Genomic DNA, 20,132 nt, shown 5'->3' on the forward strand with positions numbered 1-20,132 from the left:
CGGTTAGAAGGGTGCCGTGCACAAGTCAGTTGTAGGTACCCCTTCGCAATTTCGCACGTGCAAGGCCCACCCTCTCGCTCGCTCCGTTAGTCGCCCCAAAAGGCGTTATACTGGTATATATCTGTCATGGATAACACACATCTGTCCATCGTATTCCCGCAAAGTTGTTACGGAGCGAGCGAAGCGAGCGGAGTCTTTCCTTAGATTAACGGAAATTTCTGAGTATGCCGGCCGGCCGTGCGGACGCTTTTGCGAGGCTTATATCTCAGCAACCACTTGACCGATTTACATGCGGTAATTTTTGTAGGGTAGCTTCATTCCTTCTACCAAGTATTGGACTATTCCCGATGCATGTGGGTGACCCCTTATGCACGTGCCACGTGCAAAACGAAGAGGTGTCAGTTTTGTAATTGTTGCAATATCTCGGTAACTACTTGGCCGATTGCGCTGAAAGTTGGCATGTAGGTAGGCACCCACTAGGCACTGCATATCCATGTGCCAGAGTTGGGGTGCTGCTGCACGTGCGCACGTGCAGGGGTCGTTTCCAGATCTCGAGAACGGCTGGACCGATGGCGCTCAAATTTGGTACACTGTTAGGAACCAGTTAGTAGGGTGCCGTGCACAAGTCAGTTGGGACCCATTTTGCACGTGCGCACGTGCAGGGTGCCGCTTCCAGATCTCGAGAACGGCTGGGCTGATTGTGCTCAAATTTGGCACATCGCTAGAGACCGGTTAGTAGGGTGCCGTGCACAAGTCATTTGGAGGTACCCCCTCGAAATTTCGCACGTGCAAGGCTCACCCTCTCGCTCGCTCCGTTACTCGCCCCAAAAGGCGTTATACTGGTTGTACTCATTCGTTGCGCACTTGTTCCATAGTTCGTTTCTGTTTCCCTTTGGCAAAGTGGTTTAGCTACAAGCAAATTTTCGACTTGCGTTTTTGGCGGCAAGGGCAAAAACTGAACTGAGAAAGTCGAGCTCACCTACAGTCTTTTTTTTTTTCTTAACCCGGGCCCTGGTGGGGTCTGTTTATAACGCAACCTGGTGGGGGGGGGGCTGTTTTTACCCCCCCCCCCCCCGTATCTCCGAAACTACTGGATGGATCCTCAAAATTCAAACAGCGTTCGAAATTCCTGTCAAATTTGTTGAAGGAAATCCAATTTCATTGACCTCGGGATCACCGATGACGTAACAGGTCAGGTCAAAAATGTAATGTTTTACCGTTCACGGGGCTTCTAGGGAATGCTCTATAACATCGAATAAAACGCAGCTTAACGCAGTTTAACGCATTTAAGCGCAGTCACTCTGGTATCCCTGACCTGGTAGCAGGGACCTCAACTAGAAAAATATGTTTGACGGACAGTTCTCCATCGGTGATTTTAAATACCATGCCTTTTACTCGACTTTAAAACACATTTCTTGAAATGCCTGTTAACAGCGAAAATTCGACCTTTGACCTGACCCGTGACGTCATCGGTTGGACTGAGGTCAATGAAATTGGCTTACAAGGTAGTTTCCCTGGTGGGGCTATCGAACGCCGTTTGAATTTTGAAAATCAGCCGGTAGGTAACTTTCCGAGGTCTTGGGGGGGGGGGCGAACGCTCCCCCTCCCCCCGCGTGGCAGGGTCCGCTGCTAGCCCTACGGGGTGCGGGTTAAAAGTGACCCCCGCAGTGGTTAGACATTAACAGGAATGACCATGAAAAATATGCGCCGTGTGTCGTGTGCTGTGTCTGACGCCGTGTGTCGGCCCTCAGAGCGCTGCGCTGGACGCGGCGGGCGCAGCAGCCGCGCGACAGCGGCACCAGCAGCTGCTCGAGGGCGCCATCCGGCTGATGGGCGTGTGTTCGCGCCTGTGCCACTCGGCACTGGCGGGTCGGCCGCAGGCGACTCGCCACCTCCGCGCCATCCTCCACCGGCTCTACGACCTGCTGGACAAGGTACGGCCGCTCTGTCTGGTCTGTCTGTCTGTCTGTCTGTCTGTCTGTCTGTCTGTCTGTCTGTCTGTCTGTCTGGTCTGTCTGTCTGGTCTGTCTGTCTGTCTGGTCTGTCTGTCTGGTCTGTCTGTCTGGTCTGTCTGTCTGGTCTGTCTGTCTGGTCTGTCTGTCTGGTCTGTCTGTCTGTCTGGTCTGTCTGGTCCTTCTGTCGGGTCTGTCGGGTCTGTCTGTCTGGTCTGTCGGGTCTGTCTGGTTGGTCTATCTGTCTAGAATCTGGTCTGTCTGTCTGTCTGTCTGTCTGGTCTGTCTGTCTGTCTGTCTGTCTGTCTGTCTGTCTGTCTGTCGGTCTGTCTGTCGGTCTGTCTGTCTGTCTGTCTGTCTGGTCTGTCTGGTCTGTCTGTCGGGTCTGTCTGGTCTGTCTGTCTGGTCTGTCTCTGTCTGTCTGTCTGGTCTGTCTGTCTGTCTGTCTGTCTGTCTGTCTGTCTGTCTGTCTGTCTGTCTGTCTGTCTGTCTGTCTGTCTGTCTGTCTGTCTGTCTGTCTGTCTGTCTGGTCTGTCTGTCTGTCTGTCTGGTCTGTCTGTCTGGTCTGTCTGTCTGTCTGTCTGTCTGGTCTGTCTGGTCTGTCTGTCGGGTCTGTCTGGTCTGTCTGTCTGGTCTGTCTCTGTCTGTCTGTCTGGTCTGTCTGTCTGTCTGTCTGTCTGTCTGTCTGTCTGTCTGTCTGTCTGTCTGTCTGTCTGTCTGTCTGTCTGTCTGTCTGTCTGTCTGTCTGTCTGTCTGTCTGTCGGTCTGTCTGTCTGTCTGTCTGTCGGTCTGTCTGTCTGTCTGTCTGTCTGTCTGTCTGTCTGTCTGTCTGTCTGTCTGTCTGTCTGTCTGTCTGTCTGTCTGTCTGTCTGTCTGTCTGTCTGTCTGGTCTGTCTGTCTGTCTGTCTGGTCTGTCTGTCTGTCTGTCTGTCTGTCTGTCTGTCTGTCTGTCTGTCTGTCTGTCTGTCTGTCTGTCTGTCTGTCTGTCTGTCTGTCTGTCTGGTCTGTCTGTCTGTCTGTCTGGTCTGTCTGTCTGTCTGTCTGGTCTGGTCTGTCTGTCTGTCTGTCTGTCTGGTCTGTCTCTGTCTCGGTGGATGACCGGGTGACGCCGCACGGTGCGCCAGGTGAACGCTCTGCTGCCCTGGGCCACCCTGCTGCCGGTGGTGTCGGCGCTGATGGCCAGTGATCTGGCCGCGGTGCGCCGGCGCGCCATGGACCTGCTCGCGTCCCGCCTGCAGCTGCAGCACGACGGCTTCTCCGAGAGCGACGTGCCGGCGCTGCTGGCCATCACAGACGGTGAGAGCTCGCCCCGCTCGTCTCGCATGTTGATCACACGTGTCACGTCCGTATCGCCCGCTACTTTGTGCTTTGACACCCGATTCAACCACTTGGAAGTGCCTATCCGGGGAGTCGGTGGGTGACGCCACTGACAGTGACGGCCGTTTCAGAGCTGGTGGCCGCCGCCGGCGCCGAGTCGGAGGACGGCTCCGCCCTGAGCCGGCAGACTGCGCTGTTTGCCGTCAAACTGCTGAGCCGGCGGCTGTCGGCCGACCAGCCCCGCCACTTTGTCCAGGTGAGTGGACTGCGCGGCCGGGCGCCGCCGACCGCCTCTAGTCGCAAACTCCACCGCCTGGCTGATCGCTTTAAGCCCTTTAAAGGGAGATAATGACCTTTTTCCACAAAATCTGAGTTAGGATCATTTTCTGACAAAACACAACAAGTTATAATGTAAATTAAAACCATTTTGCTCAATGCGGTACCTTGCCGCAAATATCTCAACTTGAAGTCACGTTAGCGGGGAGCGCTGAAAATGACCGTTGAATAAGTACTTACATCACTTTTTGGTACTTGCATGTAATTTTGTAAAATGAGCGTATTCCTTACATTTGATCTTCATCACATCTAGTTAGTTAATGGTCGTCTATAGTGCCTTCAAAAGATATTCATGGTTTGGGGGTGGTTTATGTCTAAATTTACGCAACTATTTTTCCTGTTCATCATCTGAGGCCATATGCTGCTATTTTAGTAGCAACGACTCAATTTTGAATCGGTCCCGCCGACTGCACAATAAAAGAAGATAGATACAACACTTTTGCGGCATCACTGAAAAACTTATGCAGTACTGTTATCAAAATTCTCATAACACCGTTCGACAAACCTGAAGTCTTTTTGAAATAAATATGCTTGTATTTTTCGCTTCAGGCTCTGAGGCCAAAATAATGAATTTCGTAGTCGCAATCGCAAGATTTGGCTGCGTTTCTGGCGCATGCCGTTCATTTGTGGCGCAAAATAATACTTGGAAACAAAGAAGAGTAGGCACTATGTACGAATCTAATTAATTCTAAACCGAATTAACTCTAATTCAAATTAGAATCCTTACAACCAAGCAACGACAAGGCGATAACATAAACAAAAACCCAAGCGTCGCTGTTTGAAACAAAAGCGCCATATACTGCGACTTTTTTATAGAGAAGGACAAGAAGGACAACGCATTTCGGTGGGTGTTACAAGTACTGCAAGTACTGCTTCTTTTTTGCAAAAATAAAAACCTTTTTCACATACGAAAATGTGCTAGGAAATTTTCATATTTTATAGAAACTACAGTAGAAATAGTATAGATGTCGAGTAATTTTTATTAAAGAAAAAAGAAAGCTCATTATCTCCCTTTAATGAAAAGCGCACGTATCAGTACCTACTAGTGGTGTCAATCGGTTACCAAAACTTCGGTATACCGATACCGAACCAATACCGATTCGTTATTATATACCAAAAGCCATTCATTCATTCATTCATTCAAAAGCCATTCATAACATGCATAGATAACATAGATAACATGATTCATGTTATTTATGCAAAACCATTTGGTATTTATCGGTATTATAAAAATCAACTGCTACCATAAGAGATTTGAAAATATTTTTTGACAAACCTTCTGAACTCAAACTTTTTTCAAGTATCAGACACGTTTATTGCAAAAAAATCTTACCTACATATCTTACGCAGTAATCAAAATATGGTGGTCTGCCTGCTTTCACATACCCATGCATACACAATGTTCAGACACTCACAATGACGACAAACCCAACTGTTCGACATTAGCGCCCGGTCCCCACAGGTCGCCTGGCCGTTTTACTCCGCCCCCGGGGGTTCCTTGCACGGCTCGGGTGCTGCCGGAGCCGCGTGGTTGGGAAGGAGCTGCGCCGCACATGACCCAGTGCCATAGCGGCTGACACCTGGCTGCGCAGACCGACATGAAGGTAGAAAAAGATGTAACCTTTCTGGCGGTCTGGTGGCCGTCTCCGAGCACGTCCGACTCTTGCACGCGGCTGACACTGCGATCATCATGGTGGAACCAGTGGCCGCGGCCTACGCTGTACACGTCAGCGACGTACATGCATAGTGGGCCGAATGCGTGGCGGTGGCTGACCACGCCCACAAGTCGGTAGTTGTTGTCGCCGGCCAGGTCCAACGAGCGCCGCGACTGGTCGTCCTCCGCACGGAACTCGGACAGGTGCCCCTGTTCGGCGGCCAGGTCTTCCGATTCGCCCCCCGGGGCGGGGGCGGGAGTGGGCGAGAGCGGCGCCGGCGCAGGAGGCGGCAACAAGGGAACCGGCGGTCGCTCCAGCCTGGCCTGCTCCGAAATGTCTGACAGGTCGCGTAGTAGTGACTTTTTGCATCTCCACTCTGGCGGCCGTTTGACGTCGTCTGCCACGTACTCGTTGAGATATAGGAACTTTGGGATGCTTACGTTGGCCTGGACCTTCTTGGACTCATCGCCCCGGAAGAAGAATCGGTTCAGGTGCAGGATCAGCGTCCTGGGCAGCTGGCTGACTTTGGTGGTGACTAGACACTCGCCATGGCGGCAGTGCTGGCAGAGCAACTCCCGCCGCTCTGGCTGCATGCTCAATCGAAGCGCGTCCTGCAGCGTTGGCACCTCGCTGCCCTGGCGACGCGGCACGCTCACAAACCAGGTGATGCTTTCTTGCCACCTCGGCATCCTTTTTTGACACCTGATGCACATGAAGTTCTCCATGGTTTGGAATTGGAAATTGTCTCGGACGGGATTTGCGGACGGCTGGCGGGCGTCGATCTCGTCCTTTATCGTATCCAGCAGGCGCAGCAGGAACTCGTTGGCGTCTTGCATCTCGGTACCGCGGAAGGCTGGGTCGATGTCGCCGAACACGTCACGCAGGTTGCTGAGGTGGCTGGAGACGCAATGGCTGAGGGCCTTCTGGCGGAGCACCATCAGCTTGGCGACGGCGTGCAGCGTGCGACATTGGTCACTCTCCGGGCCCGAGTGCAACGCTATCATGTCGTTTAAGAACGGACACAGTCCTAGCAGTGCCTGCAGGGTGGCGTTCTGGTAACACGAGTTACCGTAATTGGGAAGTCCGATGTAGAGCGGATCGTTGCCGTGTTTGTCGGGGTCTGCAGCTGAGGTCAGCTGTAGCTCGCGAGCCGTGTGCGCCTTGCCGCCGTACAGCTGCAGCGCCCTGCTCTCCTCCTCCAACTTCTTCGGCGACGGCGGCGACCACCTCTGCTGGCTTGCCACTAACCGGGAACCACCCGAGCAGCCAGACCGCCTCGAGCCGGCCGCCGTCGCCAGCTGCTGTTCGGCATTCTCCCGCGCTGCGCGGCGACCGCTCAGGCGAGCGCGGTACGTCTTCACCGTCTCCGCCTTCGTCACCTCCTCCTTCACCGACCTAACACTGTCTTGACCGGACTTGAATTGTCAATTTCCGAATTTTTTGAAACCAATACCAAACCGATAGCGACCAAAACCATTCAGAGTATAGCGGAAACAAACCGATTTTCAGAAATAGGGGAAAATACCGAATGAAATGAATGCTTCAAGTTTTCTCAAAACGCATGTTAAGCATGGAAAGGTAGTTCTTTAAAATAAGGTGACAAAAACAAAACCAGGGATTCTCTAATTATTTGCATTGCAAAAAAAAACATTTACAACTGTATTGTGTGTCTATTAACAAATATTCAGGTCAGTTATTTGACTGGGATGTGGAATCAAGTCCTTTGCATGAGGTGTTAGGACGATAACTTGAACCATGAATCTCACCCATGCCTGAACCATCAAACGTTCTTTTCAACCCAAGTCATTCAATTCAAGTCCGGTCAAGACAGTGTTAGGTAAGTGTGTCATCATGATCCAATAATGGTGGCCCAATTGACAATGATGGGCTATACCTTTATTATAAACAAAATCCATGATACCTACAGTCGAACCCAAGTTGCGTCAGTTAGACGATACTGACGCAGCCAATTTTTCTTCATAAACAAATATTTGACAAAACGAAACTTGATGAATAATTACTTACGAGGCACACTGATAGAAAACAGGCACCACTGTGATGATATCGCGATGAAAGCTAATTAAAATGGGACGCCATTTAATTGCGTCCCAGAAAAGCTATTTCTGGCACCTAAAAGCTGACTCGCCCCAAAATTGGTCCTCAGCACCTATTTGGTGGATACCAGCACCAATCATGGAAAATGACCTTAATTAGCTGTTTCTGGCACCTATTCATCGGTACGCCTTACTCTTTTTTCTGAATCTGGCACCTAAATGCTGAGCGTAGCACCAATCTAGTAGAAAAATGAACTACTGGCTGGTAGAATCATGTTGTTCTGGTATAATGACCCCTGGAGTCTAGCCTAAAGGTTGCCAGTGCAGCTACACTCTAAGACAGCCCCGTAGTGATCTCAGCATTGTATAGGACGTTTAAGTAAGCAAATAATATTGATTTGTTTGAAAAAACAATGTCATTTAAATATTTAAAAGTATTTATTTGTAATGCTTAAAGGGAAACATTTTTGTGAGTAATTGTCTCGATTTTGACCATTAAAACGGGTATTGTATTTTTTGACGTCATCAAATAGCTCCAAAAAAGAAATGTAATGTTTTCATTCCGTTCAAGGCCGCTGAAGAAACGCGGGATCTTGCGTGGGACATTGTCCGTTGTTTGCCGCGCAGAGTTGTGCCGTGGTTGTGCCTTTGCCCTTTTTCATCCGTTTCTTACTTATGTCATATGTGTGCATGAAGCTTTGATTTTGTTTTTGGTTATTGTGTGGCCGGTCAGTCAAACGCCCCTGTAGAAACCGGATGCTGCGTTTGATCGAGATGGAGTCAGACGATGATTGACCTGAGAGCCTGGCTGGAAGTGACGGATCCAAACTTTTCACGTTAAAATGGCTGAGGGTGCAATAATCTCTAGTCTCTTCTCTACATAGCGGGCTGGTATAGGAGCGTCTTGCTATGCTGCACCATAGCTGGCTAGTGATTCTCTTTTGGCTAGAAATGGCATTAATCATTATCTCCACTGGCGAAAATGGCACTTGACATCACCGATGACCGAATGCAACGTTCATGTTGTTAGGATACATAAAATCAGGAAGATTACGCGAATTAGGTAGGCAAACGTGGAATAAAATAGGTGCTGGATGTTTTGGTTTTGGTGCTGAATCAGCAAACAGCAAATACGGAGTTCAACTAGACGATCTGGCAACTTTAGGCTGTGTGGAAGCAATTAGGTGCCAGATTCAGATATTAGGGTCGAATAAGCATTTTGGGGCTGATCAGCAATTAGGTGCCAGAAACAGCTTTTTAGGGACCAGAAACAAATATTCCCCATTAAAATGTCCATAATTTTACGAAAACATTGACGCATGTCACGTGCCATCTCTACCACAATGGTAGCCTTCTTGAGGGCGGCCATTTAGGCACAGACCTGCATAAAATAGAAGTTTTTCTGTTGCTAAAGACCACTTAAGTAAAAAAATATATGTCTATATTTTGGCATCTCAAAATTAATTTAACCCTCGCCGGCCGAGGCGGGGGGGGGGGCGGGCCGCCCCCCATAGGGTTTTTCTCGATAGCTCCGAACACGCTGGCGATAGAGAGCTGAAACCTGGCATACCTGACCTTTGATTCAAGCCGGATCTTTTGACACCAACCGCATTTTCGGGTCAGGTCAGTTCCCTGACCTATGACGTCATAAGTGAACCTCTGCACGGTCTTCAGATGTCGCAACTTCGTAACGCCCTCACTGCCAGAGGAGCTTTCACAGGGAAATGAAACTTGCAGGATCTAATATCCATTACGAGTATCCACAACTTAAAATGAAGGTAGTTTGATTTTTGTGTGATATGTTTTGCTCAGCGAGGTGTGGAATCGAGCATTAAATCGCCTGAGCAAAAAATTAAGCATAGATTTTAGGTGGTTTTTATTTAATAGCAATTTTAAATACTGTCTCAAATAGCCCCACTGTCTCAAATAGCCCCACCTTACGGTATAGCATTCGACGCGCCTTAGCGACGCGAATACGATGCTGCCAAAATCGCGGCTCTGCGGCCGTTTATTGCGAAGTTATTCACCAAAAACGGAACCATACCTCGGGGCACTTGACCTGACCTCAGAGGTCACCGGTTGACCTATGACCTTAAAATTGGGTATCAATCTCTTCGGATTGTAACGGCGCTTACGCTCGTTTTTTCCGCGACGCGCTAGCTCCACCAGGGGCGAAACGGCGAGGGGGGTCGTACCCCCCCCCCTCCCTCCCCCTCGGCCGGCGCGTATGTAGAAAACCAATAGGTCCGGCGAGGATTAAGAAAGATTTTAGGCCGCTATAAATAAGAATGAAGTATTTGAAGAAAACAGAGTCGTTCAATTGTTTTCATTTTGTCATTGAGCTACATGAGTACTTGGCGCAGTTTTTCTATAGAAATTTTGTCCGAATGGATGAATGGGAGGCTATGGTTCCGGGTGCCCCGCTAAGCAGTGCTTGTTGCGAATGACACCACGGACCCACCGGCCACCACCCCACCTTGCCCGCGCCCGGTTCACCGGTGATAATTTAGATCGAAAGTTTAACGTGCCGCAGGTAGATGGCGGCGATAATCAATCAATCAATCAATCAGTTGCGATAATCAATCGTTTTTAGATGTGTTCAGTTTTGAAACTGTTGCGTGCAAATCAAGCCAAAACCCAGTTATATTTTAGGAATGCTTTTGATTACATTGCTAGCGATCCCTATCTATTGAGGAGAGCAGGAAAGAGAACACTAATTGAAGAAAATAAATTATCCACAGGATCTCTCAGTCATCAACAGCAGAGGCTTTTAAAGCTGAGCGAAGTTGAGGGAGTTTTGGGGGATGATGATAAAGTGATAAATGCTGCATTCAATGATAGATGATAATGGTGAAGCTAGTGCAATACAGAACAGGATTTTGGATACCGTAAAGTGGGGCTATTTGAGACAGTGGGGCTATTTGAGACAGTATTTAAAATCGCTATAAAATGAAGATCGTTTGATTTTTGTGTGATATTTTTGCTCAGGGAGGTGTGGGATCGAGCAGTAAATCGCCTGAGCAAAAAATTAAGCATACTTTTTAAGTGGTTTTTATTTTATAGCAATTTTAAATACTGTCTCAAATAGCCCCACCTTACGGTAATGATTATGTAACTCAATCACAGACTCCTCAAGACAAAGTCAAATTTGTTACTGATAAATGCTTTGGAAATTTTGAGTAAGGTACAAGTATGTGTAGTAAAAGTATGCTCTCCGTCTCCAGTGTAAAGTGAGTTAAGCATTGATGCATGTTTATGTCTTGCACATTAGCTGTCATAGCAAGATAATTATCCTCATGGTTTTGGAATTTGCTAGCACTGATGAGTTGCCATTTAACCTTGCTAGACTGATGTCTTTGATATTACAGTTAACGTTTGTGCCCCATTTGTCATGACATCATGCATTGGCGAGAAATCTCATGATTGCCATTTTTCTTCATCCAATGCCATTTAGTAAATCAAGTTCAGAAGGTTTGTTCAGAAGGTTCAGAAGTTCAGAAAGTTTGTCAAAAAAAAAAATCAAATATATTCTGGTAGCAGTTGATATTCATAATACCGACAAAATACCAAATGCTTTTGGTATATAATACCGAATGAATCGGTATTGGCTCGGTATCGGTGTACCGAAATTTTGGTAACCGATTGACACCTCGCACCACTAAATCGAATGACTTGGGTTGAAAAGAATGTTTGATGGTTCAGGCATGGGTGAGATTGATGGTTCAAGTTATCGTCCTAACACCTCATGCAGAGGACTTGATTACACATCCCAGTCAAATAACTGACCTGAATATTTGTTAATAGACACACAATACAGTTGTAAATGTTTTTTTGCAATGCAAATAATCAGGGGTGTCGCCACGGATTTTTGACTGGGGGGGGGGGACGGATTGGCTGACTAAAAACCCAAAAGTTAGTTACCGTACAATTTCAGGCCTATGCACTACTTATAACGCATACACAATACACATGTTCTCATGTTCTCGCGTGGAGGCGTTATTAGTCACACTCTTTTCTATCTGTGCATGAATTGGCGGCGTTCGCGAAATTGGCAAAAACTCTTGGCAAAACAGTCCCAAAACGCATAGATTTTGCATCCCGAGTAATAAGTTTGATACCAGGACAGTTAGGATCTGGTCACCAAGTCCAGCAGCCCTGCCTCTAAAAAATCGTGTGGTCCTCTGTCAACCATAGGTACAGCTTATTTCCAAGAAGTTTGAAACTCTGTGCAGTGTAGCTGCAGGACCGCGGGGTCGGAGTCGACTTCGGTCGTAGTCGACGGTTTTGGTCGGATACGGAGTTGGAGTCACCAAAGTCGTACCAGACTTCAACTCTGAAGTCAGAGTCAACGTCATCCCCGAGGATGGGTCGGATAAAAGCTGGAGATTCTGTTGGCTGTGGTGATTGAAGGCCGGGTCATGGTAAGACCAATGTAGGACCATACTGAGTATAACATCCTCCTGGGCTCTCTCAGACCAGGACGAGGTCCTCTCACCCTCAAGCATCAAGCGTTCAAAGGACATGGTGAGACCTTCTGCTGTCGGATGGCCTTGAACGGGAAGAGGGCCGTTTGAGAGTGAGCTGAAGGTCTTGACTATTACGAATATCCTACATAAAATGTGTGGTCTTTGCAAGCTTGAGACTTTGGGACAGATCTTCAGCCCTTGTTGAATATGGTCGCCCCTACAACTGGAGCTTTGGCTCCCTATCGAGGACCTGGGACGGACAGTCCAGAGCTACACCTCGTAGGTAATGTTATCTTTTAACGTGCCAAGAAATGTTCAAAGAGACAAAAGCATCACATCACATGTTTTTCACTCCGATGCGGGCCGAGGGATGCCGTGATCGGAGATGGGGTGGGGACTCCGAGCGATTTTTTAAAAGCCGGAGTCAGAGCTACCAAAATCAATCTACTCCGCAGCCCTGCAAGCAAGTGCAGTGTCAGCAATTCGCATGATTCAATTTGTATACGAGTAGGTATCCGCAATTTCATCCCAAAACGACAATACACCAATTTCGTTGATCACTTTTTTAATCATTCATGAGGATATTTTTGCGGGGGACGTCCCCCCGGATTCCTCGACTGGGGGGGACGCGTCCCCCCCGTCCCCCCCCCCCGGTTTCGACGCCCATGCAAATAATTAGAGAATCCCTGGTTTTGTTTTTGTCGCCTTATTTTAACACTCCTCGCCCGCACATGGGGGGTTGCCACCCCCCAGGTAGTCTTTTTGCTCTGCACTCAACATTTTTAGAGCTAGAAGCCTGATTTTTTATAGAGCTGCTCCTCTATCCTTTCTTGATGTCCACTGAAAATTTCAAGTATTTGTGGTTTTTGGTTTCGGAGATATGACCTTGTTTTCAGGTCATGTCATGACCCAAATGACCAATTCTCAACATCTTGTGTTGGCTATGGGCCTTGTGAGCTTTTGACACCTTGATTTCGGCCTTTTTTGCCAGTCTTACCTCCCACCTATTATGGAAAATGTTGTTCGACGATGCACAGATGTCAAGGTCAGTCAAGGTCAACCTAGGTCGTCTAAAATAATTGCGTTTTAGGCAAGCTGAATTTACTTGTCGTGAAGTTTTTGACTGAATTTTTGGTAAAAGCTTCTCATTTCATGATTGCATGTAATATGGACACATAGACAATCGGTGTACACATCAGTATACACACAGACATACAACCACATATCATTGACCTAGACCCAACTTGACATGAAATGATCTCAGCAGCAAAAACCTGGTCGGGTAGTGTGACAAAGAGGTTCTAGCTGGCTTGGCACCAGAAAACGGCATCGTCATCGGTATATGATAAGCAGCTCACTTGATATCCAACGGTGACCCAAAACAGCAACATTTTTAGTTTGACCTGACATAGAAGGTCAATGACTGACCTTAGAAGGTAAAGCTGGGTATCATTGGATTCGTCTCTTCCCAAAGAATCTTTTTGGTCTTTACCGCCAAGCTCTATCTCCAACAGGAACAAAATGGCCCGGGGGTGGCACCCCCCCCCCCCCCATGTTCGTTCTAGGATGGGAAAATGGCATGTGCGGGAGAGGGTTAAAGAACTACCTTTCCATGCTTAACATGCGTTTTGAGAAAATTTGAAGTGTTTATTTCACCAGTAAAACACCTTTTGGGCGAAGAACGAGCGAGCGAGATAGTGAGCCCTGCACGTGCGGAAGGGCGAGAGGGTACTTCCAACGGGCTTGTGCAAAGCACCCTTCTAACCGGTCGCTAGCGGTGTGCCAAATTTGAACGCGATCGGCCCAGCCGTTCCTGAGACCTGGAAGCGGCATTTTGCACGTGCGCACGTGCAAACGGGGTCCAGAATGACTTTTGCACGGCACCCTACTAACCGGTCTCTAACCGTGTACCAAATTTGAGCGCAATCGGCCCAGCCGTTCTCGAGATCTGGAAACGCCCCCTGCACGTGCGCACGTGCAGTAGCACCCTAACTGCAACACATGGGAATGCATTGCCTGGTGGGTGCCTACCTGTATGCCAAGTTTCAGCGAAATCGCCCCAGTAATTACCGAGTTACTGAAATGGGAACAAATTTGGCACCTCTTCTTTTTGTATTTTGCACGTGCAGTGGGGTTCACTGACATAGATCAAGAGTATCCGACCTTTGGTAGAAGGGATGCAGCTACCCTATAAAAATAACCGCAAGACAATCGCCCAAGCCACTGCTGAGATATGGGCCTCTCAAAATCATTACTTTTGCAAAACTGCTTGAACACCCTTGACTTTTCACGTGGCACGTGCCACGTGAAAAGTCAAGGGTGTTCAAGCTGCTTTGCAAAAGTAGTGATTTTCAGAGGCTCATATCTCAGCAGCCGCCTGGACGTGCAGGGGGCGCCCAAAAGGTGTTTTACTGGTAATAATTCCCTGAATTCGGTAAGCATATGTATATTCGTTATTTTCCCCTATTTTTGAAAATCGGTTTGCTTTCGGAATACTCTCAATGGTTTTGGTCGGTATCGGTTTAGTATCGGTTTCCAAAATTTCTGAAATTGACATCACTTATCAGTATCATGCGCTGAAAATATCATCTTACTCTTGGTTTATATTTTTCCACTTCGTGTTGCTTCTCTTGTGTATTTATTTATGCACTAAAGCGATCCGACAGGCTTAAAAAAACCGAGCATAGTGACCACCTCTTTGGCTTTAGCCTGTTATAGCACAGCTTTGTAAATGTCAGTAGCTGTATCTCCTTTGTATTTTGTGATAACTCGTTTGATAACTGCCCCTGCTTTTTTCACTCAATAGATTTTGTTTATCTTTGTTTTTAGGCAGAATGTCTCATGCCTTTGTAATACAGGGTGTCTCAAAAGTTCGTTGACAGGTACCAGCCATGCTTTTTCGTCAATAATTCCGAATCAACAAGAAGTTCAATGTCGAAATTTTGCATGGGCATTGCTAAAGACCGTCCTTAAGCAGTGTCATTGTTTTCAAATGCATTCGACCCTTCATGAGCTCACAAAAAGGGTTCACCTCTGACCATGGGTCAGGCATAAAAATGGATGTCGCAAAATCGGGTCTGTTGTGAAACGCTCTGTTTCAGGAGTAATGGGAATGTTTAAAGGGACCCTTCCACCTTCAAAAAAGTTAATGGATTGGCATGAAAGTGATGTCCCTTGGTTCAGAAAGAGCGAAAACGAATATCTACCAAATTTCACCGAAAAATATTCACTGGTTTTCAAGATATTAGGCTTTTACTTTTGTTTACTTTTTGGGATCTCCCTTGTTACTAGCGACTTTATTTGGAAGCAATAATTTGGCAGCCTTAAAATGCGGCAGACGTTGCGCGCAAAGCAGCGTATACCACCACGTGTTAACGATGGTTTTAGTCTAAGATTTAAAAATCGTTAGATCTCCGCTGACGTCACAAATTCTAAGGGGGCATTCCAATGCATTAGCCCCTTAGAATCCGAAAACTGCAAGTTTGAAATTCCATATCTTCGAATTAAAGCATTTTTCGATGTTGTGAGTGCCCAAACCGGTATTTGCAGGCCATGGCCACCAATTTGGCTATCTCAACTCAAAACTAATGTTAAGGTGGGAGTGTCCCTTTAAGTCAGAGCGGACACATGGCAAAATGTCGGCCAGTATGGGTACCACATGATGATCATTTAAAAAATCATGGCAAAATTTTTTGAGGGGCGAAACCATCCGAGACTAACAGCGTTTTGATCGACCCCCGTACGTCAGCTAGGCTCGTGTGCCAAAAAGCAGCTGAAAATGCGGTTATAGTTATTGAGAACTGGCAAGGAGCTCACAAGTAAAAGCTACCCAGTATCAAAAATAGCAGGTCATCGTAAAATAAAGACAAAGCGTCGTTTAAAATTCTTCATAATATCTAAAATGCCAAAATTTTTGAGAAAATAACACGAAAATCGTTAATTTCAAAGACACTTGGCCCCCAAAAAAGGTAAATAAATGTAAAGTTTGATCCTAGGAAGTTTCATGAGGCAGATCTGGAGCGAATAGCTTTCTTTCAGACACGAAAACCCGACAAAACCACATGGTAGACAGGCTTGGGCCGTTTACAAAGCAAAAGCTCTCTTGAGGAAAACACTCCGCAACCCAGCGAATGTTTTGGCATGGGGAATGTTGACTTGTTGAGTGTTTGGAATTTGCAAAATTTGAACGGTGTGTCTCAGAAACAGATGGCCAACACATTCTGCTACGATATTATGCAAAAAAAAAAAATTACCCCTGGCAATTCCGGTTTGTTCAGGAATGGGGTCGTTTTGAAAAGGGAAATGGTGCTTTGGATGTTGGCGCCAGCCTTCGTGAAGGAATTGGCGTCAGTCAGAGAATACCTAAAAAACACTCATGAATGGTGTCGATGCAAGCTGTCGGCTTTCAGGGAGAAGCAAATGTGGCCGTGGGGCTCGTTAAACCTAAATCCGACGCAGAAACTGCAAGGGATTTCCCTGCAAGAGCTTGAAAGCAGGCCACCTTTTATCAGCCTCTGGCAGCTGACGGAGCGACGAAAATCGGTATCGGAAAATATTTTTGGAGCTACAGCAAAGGGTTTGGTTTCAAACATTCCGAATTCGTTGTCAAAGCACGTGCATTTGTCTAGTGTACACATAAGCATCAAAACCTTATATTTTTGGCTTGTTCTTCTATGCTTTATTGGCATTGAAAATGTGTCAACGAACTTTTGAGACATCCTGTAGATTTGTGTTCTCTGGAAGCGGTGACCGGGTGCTTGTGTGTCAGCTCGGACGGTGGCGGGTCTGACGGGAGCTCCGTGTGCCGCAGGTGCTCGGCGCCGTGTGCTCGCTGGCGGCCGGCGGCCAGCTGCCGGCGCCGCTGCTGGCCTCGGTGCTGCTCTGCCTGGCCGAGCTGGTGGCCGGACTGCGCGCGCACGCCGTCGGCCGGCTGCCGGCCGTGGCCGCCGTGCTGCTGGCCGCGCTCTCAGACTCTGACCGGCTCAGGTGGGTCAGGCAGGCACCGCTCAGGCGCTCAGCTGCCCCTATGCCATTCTCGGCGCCGATTATTTTCAGTGTCTTTATATGGTTGCCATACTGTCGCTTTTGCTCTAATGACCTTAGATGTCATAACTTTTTTATGTATTGTATGATGTTTTTGCCTGGGCTACGATTTTTTCAGTTGCAAACTAAAACGTGCTAGATGGCCATGTTGGCGCGATAACTGTACGTTTTGATAGATGCGTTTGAGGGGGCATTAGTTTGGGTGTGAGAACTTGTGATTTTTATTTGTCTTATTTTGTCTTAGTTGGATATTTGTTTGAACGGCATGGTATGCTGGTGCTGGTTGCGGGTTGTTAGAGCCTTTCTCATGGTTTGCCTTTATCGAACTCAAACCCACCCTTCCCTACCCTACCTTACTAATAACCTACACATAGTTACCCATCTTATACTCGATTAAAGTAACGTACCAAATTTGAGCGCAATCGGCCCGGCCATTCTTAAGATATAAAACTGGTCCACTGCACTTGCGCACGCGCTGAGACTCCATATGACTTGTGCCAGCCACCTTTCTAAATTGTCCCCAACAGTGAACAAAATTTGAGCGAAATCGGCCCAGCCGTTCTTGAGATGTATAAGTGGACCCCTCACGTGCGCACGTGCAATCGATCCACCCTACCTGTCACAAATGACCATAGATCGCTAGGTAAGTGCCCCCTCCACCCACAGTCCAAGTTTCAGCGCAATCGGCCCAGTAGTAGGTGAGTTATTCCTAGTATGTACAATAATGTGCTGTTTACTGGTAGTCGCTTATTTTCAGTGTTTGGAATTCCCGTTTGCGGGCGGTGCATTGCAGCCCATGCTTTGATAGCTATTGTGAAAAGTGGAATGACCTGACGGCCATAAGCCATCGATCGGATTTTGTCGAAAAATACCTGTAACGTTAACAAAACACGGTCGTATGCTTGAGTCATTTTCACGTGATTTTTCACGTATTGCACGTGACCTGAATAAAAATTGTAGAACTTATCCGTGTGTACCCTGTGCCGTTTACCGCTTGTCGCTATCTTGCTTTGTTCTCGAGATCTCGCTGTCGCTCCTGCTCGTAATAATGGGCAGGTCATAAATATGACCTGACCTGAGGTCAGCGCAGGGCGAAAGCCACTTTTTTATTATCGCATATGAATGAAAATTGATAACGTTTTACTCGTCATCAGACAAAATTGTAACTTTCAGTTGGGAAAATATCAAGGTCACTCTTCGAAAAATAGGTCAACAGGTCACGTGATCAAAATTTTCAAAAATTGAAAATCCGAGATAGCCAAAATGTTCGTTGGTTGATTGCGAGTTGAAACATATAAAGTTTTTATCATAGAAAACCAATAGTTTCTGAGTTATAAGCCGCCAAACATAGGGTTGCAGCGTGACCTCCAGGAATTGCCGGAGGCTATATCTCGGAAACCGTTGCTCGAAGAAAAAAATCCTTGCCACGGCTGGGTTCCCCGCCCATCACAACCCTTTAGACCAATTTTAAGCAAAAAAATAAAGCATGAGGGTGTAAATTTAATCTTTTTTTGGTCGATCTATCGTGGAATGCCCCCGCTAGTTCCATCTCTCCTCTATCCATTGGTGGCAACCCCATCTCGCTGCGACCACCCATCGCCGAGTTAGAAGCTAGGGAAAGGAGCGCTGCAGGCCCGATTTTCGCCCGATCGCGATTTTCGCCGGCCTCGTGTTAACCCGCGCCCCACTGGGGGGGGGGGCTATTTATAGCCCTACCCCCTCCCGTTTTTCTGCAATAACTTCCAAACCGCTTGACGTATCGACGCCAAACTTTCAGTACCTTAGGCTGCATCAATTTGACACCTTGTGTCAAAATTTGAACTTCGTAACTACTATAGGTCGGCCGGAAATGACGTCAGAGTGACGTCATGTTCGGCCGATTTCGACGCAAAACATTGAACACCGCAATCGCTCCCAAAAGCTCAGTTTTTAAGCTAGATCCAATTTCTTTGCATGAGAGGACTCAGAATAGATTGCGCTATCAAAGTGCTATCTCGGATTTTCGAAATTCTGAAAATTTGGAAAATTTAATATAATAAAATCCAAATTTTATATTTTTACATTTTTTCAAAAAGTTTTTGACTTTTCGAAAAAAACCGGAATATATGTGATAGAACGCATTATTATGACTAACTCTAGCAAGTTTTAGCTAAATATCTTCAAAAATGGCCAAACTGTTACGCATTATTGCAAAAAATTCACAATTATTAATTTTTCAAATCAGTTTTTCAGCACGTATTTGACATCGTACGCCAATATAAATAGCACCATCGTGTTCCTGAGCTCAAACTGCATCCAATAGACACCTTTCTTGTTGACAAATTTCAACTTCAAAATTTGACCTTTTTTGACCTGAAAGTGACCTGACCTAAGCTAAATTCGACTCAAAATGACCTCGAATGACACAGACGACATCAAATTCGAAATCTCTGACCTAAATGGACCATCAAATTCGAAATCTCTGACCTAAATGGACCATAAAACATGTGTCACGTGACCGACGCATGATATAATATTTTCGTGACCTGTGATGACCTGACCTTGACCTGAAAATCAAAGTACAAGTTTGTACCCTCAGGGTAACTAGAGCATCTGTTCCCGAGTGTGTGATCCAAAAATGAGCCTGATCTGACTTGTAAGACGGCGGCCAGAGCCCAAAACGTGAACAAGCCAAAATGCTAATAATTTTTACTTTGACCTGACCTGTGACGTCATCGGTGACCTCGAGGTCAATGGAATTAGGTTTTGTTCGACAGTTTTTCCGGGGCTATCAGACGCCGTTTGAATTTTGACGATCGGCCCAGTAGTTTCGGAGTTAGGAGGGGGGGGGGGCTATGAATAGCCCCCCCCCCCCAGTAGGGCGTGTTATACGCAGACCCCAGTGGGGCGCGGGTTAACCCTATGACAGCACACAGCACCCTTTTGCACGTGCCGACGGCGCACCCCTGGCCAGATTACGCCCAAATTTTAATACCAAGGCCCCCCACGCCCACAGATTTGGCATGCCAAATTTCACGTCTCTACGCGGCGCCATTCAGGCGCAATAAGACACTTAAGGCATGACACACGGACGTACATAGGGTGTAAAAGTGTAAATGTTATTTACGGAATATGGTGTAATGTATGTGAGTGCGTGTGCTACGTGGGAGAGACAGGTGGAAATCTGTACGGCCGTATACAGAACCACCTATCATCCGTACGGGTGAGCAACCCGACCGTGGCGCTTCCGGTGAGGCACCACTTCTGCACTCCGGACCACAGTGTGGACGATTTACGCGTGGTGGGACTGGAAAGAGTGTGGATGCAGAA

General features: G+C 47.1%; 1 protein-coding gene across 1 annotated transcript; it reads left to right on the plus strand.

Moving 5' to 3' along the window:
* Positions 1 to 1,751: 1,751 nt before the first annotated feature.
* On the plus strand, positions 1,752 to 16,766 carry LOC122377244 (HEAT repeat-containing protein 1-like; the record flags this gene model as incomplete). Its single annotated transcript, XM_043357199.1, has 4 exons — positions 1,752 to 1,934; positions 3,077 to 3,248; positions 3,401 to 3,525; positions 16,591 to 16,766. Coding segments are annotated over 4 exons (656 nt in total), but the record flags the coding sequence as incomplete, so codon positions are not given.
* Positions 16,767 to 20,132: the final 3,366 nt, after the last annotated feature.

The sequence above is a fragment of the Amphibalanus amphitrite genome, unplaced genomic scaffold (genome assembly GCF_019059575.1).
Source record: "Amphibalanus amphitrite isolate SeventyFive unplaced genomic scaffold, NRLGWU_Aamphi_draft 002666F_arrow, whole genome shotgun sequence".
Taxonomy (NCBI): Eukaryota; Metazoa; Arthropoda; class Thecostraca; order Balanomorpha; family Balanidae; genus Amphibalanus; species Amphibalanus amphitrite.